The sequence below is a fragment of the Alligator mississippiensis genome, chromosome 6 (genome assembly GCF_030867095.1).
Source record: "Alligator mississippiensis isolate rAllMis1 chromosome 6, rAllMis1, whole genome shotgun sequence".
Taxonomy (NCBI): domain Eukaryota; kingdom Metazoa; phylum Chordata; order Crocodylia; family Alligatoridae; genus Alligator; species Alligator mississippiensis.
The window spans coordinates 94841440-94847552 of NC_081829.1; the positions used below are offsets into that span (position 1 = coordinate 94841440).

At 41.4% G+C, this 6113-nt stretch overlaps 1 protein-coding gene across 4 annotated transcripts in view; it reads right to left on the bottom strand.

Moving 5' to 3' along the window:
- RBM20 (RNA binding motif protein 20) overlaps positions 1 to 6044 on the bottom strand; it is a 149436-nt gene extending 143392 nt beyond the window's left edge. For 2 of the 4 annotated variants that reach the window (XM_059730180.1, XM_059730179.1), the window contains exon 1: positions 5881 to 6044. In XM_059730180.1, the coding sequence (XP_059586163.1) occupies positions 5881 to 6044 (164 nt within the window). The remainder of the gene's footprint in view (positions 1 to 5880) is intronic. The other 2 variants (XM_019485976.2, XM_059730181.1) reach the window with 1 other exon arrangement.
- Positions 6045 to 6113: the final 69 nt, after the last annotated feature.

Sequence of the window (6113 nt, forward strand, 5' to 3'; positions counted from 1 at the left end):
TACCCAGGCTGCAAACTGACAGCTTCCCAGTGATGGGTCATTAGTGTGATATAGAGAAAGCAGCTGGGTATCAGGGGGCAGAGGCTAACAGACTAATTACATCCTTAAATCATCCACAAAATACTTCAAAGGATGAAGACAGAAGAAAGCAAAGGGAAGACACAATGACAAAATATCTAGCTGCACAGAAGATGTAAAACATTTTTAGAAAGAAGTCAAGGTATCCTAATGCTTGCAAAGAAAGTAAGAGGTTTCCATCAAGAGTGAAAGTAACTAGCACTGTGATCCTCTCAAATAATGCCTCTATTCATTCTCCTAAACACAAGCAAGTACTCCTTTCTAAACACATGTAGCGGTTACTTCTTTAAAGGTCCTGCTTCTGTTGGTTGTTTTTTTTTTTTTCATTCCTTGGACAGAAAAAAACAACTGCAACACTTAATCAAGGCTTTTATCTGTGCACATTGTTCTTTCCTTTATAAAGGACCAGAGAGAAAAATTTAATACGGCAGTGTTAGATATACAGATTATAGACAGCTGCATTAAATTTCTAGGTGCTTTCAGATTTGAATACACAATGCCTGCTATACCAAAAGCTGACTGCATAACCAAAGCAAACGTTTTCCAGTCTCCTCACTGATGGGAACAATAGTATTGAATATCCAATAAAAAAGAATTAGATCCAGTCAACTTAGTTCCAGTAAGGAAGAATCCACAACCATGTGTTGTGTTCTCTAAGCCACTAATTACATTGCTTACTTCTTATCCTTGGTCTGAAATGTGTATCTTTCCACTGAAGTTTATAGCACTGCAACCATGACTAGTACAGCGATCTGTGCCAGCTGCGACTCAGCAGCATTTCCCCCATTTAGAGCTACAAAATGTCTTCCACATCTGTGGCATCATCCAAAATTGCTGATCATTATAACTAGGAATAAAAGATAGACTAGATGGGATGTTTGTGCACAAGGAGATCTTTCAAGCTTTGAAAGAAGTCTACTTCTCTTTTTCTGTTTTGCTAAAACCTCCATCTCAAGTGCTCCCTTAAGTTGGAAAATCAGCAGTTGAACATTTCATGTGGAACCACAGGAAAATGCAAGGCTCAGAACAAAAAATCTGCAGTTTTTGCTTCAGACAAACATTATTAGTAATATAAAATCAACTTAAAATAGGCTGATGAAGGGTGTTCACGCCCGAAAGCTTGCTAAGAATATTTTTTCCAGCTATTTGAGTTAGTCTACTAAAAAATACCAGATTTAGCCAAACAACCGTGTCAACTTAAAATATCACATCTACGCCTGAAAATATTTTACCTGTTGCTGTTATGTTGGTAACACTTAAACAGACCAAAGAAAAACAGACTAGTGAAAAAAATCTCTCTCTTTCAGTGTGTTAATGCGAAGTATTTGACAGCATCTTGCATCTAATCCGTTTTGACAGTTTCCAACATCACACAATGAGAGAACAATATTTAAAATAGGACATTATAAAATTACAAGCATTGGGGAAAAGATTCAATGGTGGGTGTTGTGCCTGACATTACTTTTAACTTTTTTAAATAGTTTTTATTTTGTACTTTATCTGATACCCGCATTTTGAGTCCTGAATCGATTACTAGGCACAGTCTGGGAAGGCCATGATTGTTTGCGTAGTTCAGTGATGTTTTAGCACTTCACAGTGAAAGACAAATTTGTAAACCCCAGAACTTCTAACGTAAGTAGACAACAGTTAGACAATGGATGGGAGACAAAGTGGGAAGTTTACTAGATTGACCAGTGTAGTTTAACAAAGCTCTGGCTTGTTCCAGGACATCAGTTTTGCTTGATTTGTTTTTTATTCCTTTTCCACTGCTGTTAGTATTTCCCCATAGAGAAGGCTATGATTTACTTCCATTTGGCACTGAGGGAAAATGCAAGCAAGTCAAAGTTGTTCTGATCTGGTCTGATTGCACTGTGAGGCCTTTGTTGGAAAAGGGAAGGAAAAAAAGTAAAGAATCAAAATCATTTTTTAAACTCTTGGCTAAACTAGATATAAATATAGAAAGCCTAGATCCAGTAAGAATTGTCAATAAAAACAGTATTTTTCCTGAAGTGCTCTTGTTAAATATCAGCTTTCCATGTGCCATATGTAGAAAGCTATTTGCCATGTCAAATGGCTATAATGGAGTGCACTTCATATTTTCTCTCTCCAGCTTGACCACAGGCACCTTACAGTTAGAACAATATCTGCATGTTTCTCAGGAAAACAAAATAAGCAAAAGAAAACACTATGTTACATTTAATTTTTAAGTACAACAGCAAAAAAGATTTTCCCTTTTCCCTGCTGGAGAACAAGAGCTATTTTAGGATATAATAGGCAAAGGAACACCTCTCAAATCTCCCAGTTGCTGAGCGTTCAAAGTTGCTTCACAGTATATTTTTCCCCCAAGCGCTTGTTTTTCTCCCAGCTAGTTTCTAGTTTAAGATATAGAGCGTAAAAGCAAGACATGTTAAAAATATTCAACACTAACATGTGTATCCTTGTCTTCCCTAAAACTAATGACAACTTAGGCACAGATGTTGGAAATTTCATTTTCCTTCCAAAAAAGTTCAGAACCTCAGAGTGTGGTAACCTTCCCCCAGCAGGAGAAAATGTTTACTGTGCTTTGCCTCCTTATTGCTAAAGTCTCACTCAATTTGCGTAACAGATGTATAAGCACATAACAATTGTATGTACAGGAGATAAGAAATTCCTCCTTTTTCATGACAAATTATTGAAACCCAAAGCATGCAACTCATCGTTTAAAATTTGCAACGTGTTAAGTTGCAATGAATGTCCTAAAGCGTGGTGTTTACTTGCAGCAGTTTCAACACTGATTTTGCAGAGAGAACACGTACTCAAGCTGCCAGTTCATGCAGCCTTTTTGTATTTAAAGCAAGAACACAGGTGAATCTTTTCTCGAAGTCATTTGTAGCAAGTTTTTCCTTTAGACCACAGCAAAACATGCATCTTGGAAACCAAAGTTTAGTAAAGTAAGATCCTGGCTCTTTCAAGTAAACGTCATCCTGAGAGCAGGTGATAGCTGGTCAAACATGACACTGAATCATCATCTAAAAATTGGTCCCATAAACAATTAACTAATATTATTATGTACAGAGTAACTATTTTAGGAATCTTAGAGGCATCTCATATTAATATGTTTTTATAATCCCTGGTACTACCGGACCCCAAACTCCCACTACCGTCCCCAAGCACTATCACAATACAAATAGGAAATTAATAACAGCTACTAATGTTTGATTTTCCTATTTCTCTTTCCTTAATCAACGGCTTTATTTTGTGGATAAATGTATGTTAATTTTCAAAACAGTGCTGGTTTGGGTTGCTCCCCCCCAAATAATCTGATAACTTTGATCTCAGAGTGGTAGTTTACTTCTACAGGATGAGAAATCTTCTTTCAGTCAAACGTAACTATACAGGCTTATGTCTGGAATTTTAAATTTCCTGTAAATCCTGTTTATAGATCTTTATTGATCAAGACCAATGATGATGTCCATTCAGGGAATGATACATCAAGGGAATGATACAGCATATTCAAGTGGAATATCTAGGATATATTTTTGTGCATTGAAGCAGAGAGAAAAAAAATTTATAATAGTTCACATATTAGGACAATATTATGCATTTAAAGGTGACAAACAAGTCTTAAAATCCTAAAAAAAAATTAAAAAAAAAATGACAGTGCGTTTACTACGGTCACATCTTAAGAGTTTGGAAAAGTTACCTCCTATCAAAACTTCAACTCAAACTTAATATAAATAAAAAGTTGAGGCCTTTTTTTTTCCCCCAAAGGCAACCAAGCAGAAACAGAAATCCTTGTTTGCCATGGATCTATGGACCAGAAATTCCTGTGCTAGTTATGAATAAGATTCTGGGAAAGAAGCCATATAGGATCTACTGCTTTCACTGATTTCTTCAAACATCTTACTCTGCAAATCTCAGTATCTGTATGTTTAATTTAATTTAAAAAGCTAATTGGATACATCATTTTAAGATAGCCCATAAGGGATGATTCTCGCTAATAATCTCCATGCAAATTTTAAAACTTCAGCATATTTTCCATCATCTTGGGGTTGTAAAATTAATTTTAAAAATTATAACGATCCATGCAGCAAAGCACAACTTGCCATTGTTTCTTATCTAATGCAGTGTGGAAGTGTGCTAATTATAATGGAAACCTGAAGGCCCAGATTAAATTATGCAGCGCAGTTACAAAATAGCGCGATCAAGTTGCAGTACCGTAGATGGAGATGTTCGACGTTTGCCATTTTATGCCATGCTGCCATGACAGAGAATGGCTGGAGCACACCACAATCATTAAATCATCTTCTTACAAGACAGAACTGAAGGCAGACTCATTTCCTAGTTTACCTACCCACAGCTTGCCACAGAAGCTACTTCCAAAATGCACTAGAGCTTTGCAGCATCACATATTTGCATCCTTCTGGTTTTGCTTAATACACGCAAGAACAGTCAAGAAAGCACCTCGAAAGCTTCACCTAGCTAATTTGTCCTGTGTGTCCATATACAGGCTTGCTAACAGATAGGATATACTTAGGCCATTTTCAGTGGCCGTAATTTAAAAGTTCAGAAAGATTTCAAGACAAGTTATGACTACGTCGCACGGCCTTGAAGCAGGATTACAATTCACGTGTAGTTCTTGAGTTACCCAATCGACACACGCAACACGCAACCAATATGAAATTATGGTTTTTCTATTAGGAATAACTGGACTGAATACAGACGGTGGTAATGTTTTTCGCAGATAAAAGTCCCGTCGAGTCCTAGAATAAAAAGACGAGGGGGTCTTTGAGAGTCTGCTTTCATTCACCCGGCTCTGTAAAAACAAACGCGCGCACTTTCCGACTCAAATAACAGGATGCTCCATTCAAAATTTCCTGTCACGTTTGAAAACAAACTTTGTTCGGCTGAAAACACTGGGGAGACGCGCTGAAAACGCTTCCTCCGCTACTCGCCAACGGCAGGCGTCTTTCTGGGCGACGTAGTGATCTCTAAAGAAAGTTAGCAAGACAGTAGGTTCGTTTTGTGAGACGCTGAAAGGAGAATTAGGAGCCAGCGATAGCTTACGATGTTTTATCGCATAATATTTAGTTGGCGTCTGAACACACGCACACAAAGAGCGACCCGGGTCACCACGTCAAGACGTGTTTTTCAACATGGGTTAATGCTCCCGTTTGACACACGCGGGCACTCGTGCCTTTTCCAGTCTGCAAAGCAAACAGTGGCGTGTTGTTCCTACCGCTCCCAAACTGGATCCTCTTTAGGACACGTACTCCTAAAAACGAGCCACTTTCTTTGAACGTCCCCTTTAGCGAAACGAAAAACCCCCCCGGTACGTGCAATTAAACCACATCACGACGACTATCGCAGCTGTTACGTGTACCCCTGTTTCGCCCCCCAATCCCAATGCCCCCAGCTACGCCCGGACAAACCCCACCTGCCTAACGAGGGTCGTCTCAGGATAAGCATTTTTTTTGTCTTCCCCCTTTTTGGGGGTGGAACAACAGTCAGAAGACCCCCCCGGACGCTGCCTGAGCCCACCGGGGAAGTTTCCGAGGGGGGTTTGGGGGAAAGAGGCTTGCAACAAGTCGTGTTTCTGTCCCCACTACGGACACCCCACCCCACCCCACCCCACCGGGTTTCTCTGTCTCGGGTGTCCTCTGGGCAGGGAAGGAGGGGAAGAAAGAAAAGAGGGGAGGGAAAGGAAGAAGGAAGAGAGGGAAGGGGGAAGAGGGGAAGGGGAAGAGGGAGGGAAGCGAGGCGGTGAGGGGGGAGGAAGCCGGGAGGCAGGAGGCCGGGCCGGGCGGGGGAGGCGGCTCTTACTGGTGCAGGAGCTGGGGCAGACTGGTCGGCGGCGGCGGCATCCCTGTGGCGGGGTTGTGGGCGGGGGCCGGGCGGCGCGGGCCGGGGCCCATGTCGGCGGCGGGGACCATGCCGGCCGGCCGGCGGCGGCGCTGAGGGGGCGGCGGGCGCCGGGGGACCCGCATTTATGGCGCGGGCGGGCGCGGCGGAGCCAATGGGGCGGGGGCCACCCCTCCCCCACCACACCCCCCAAC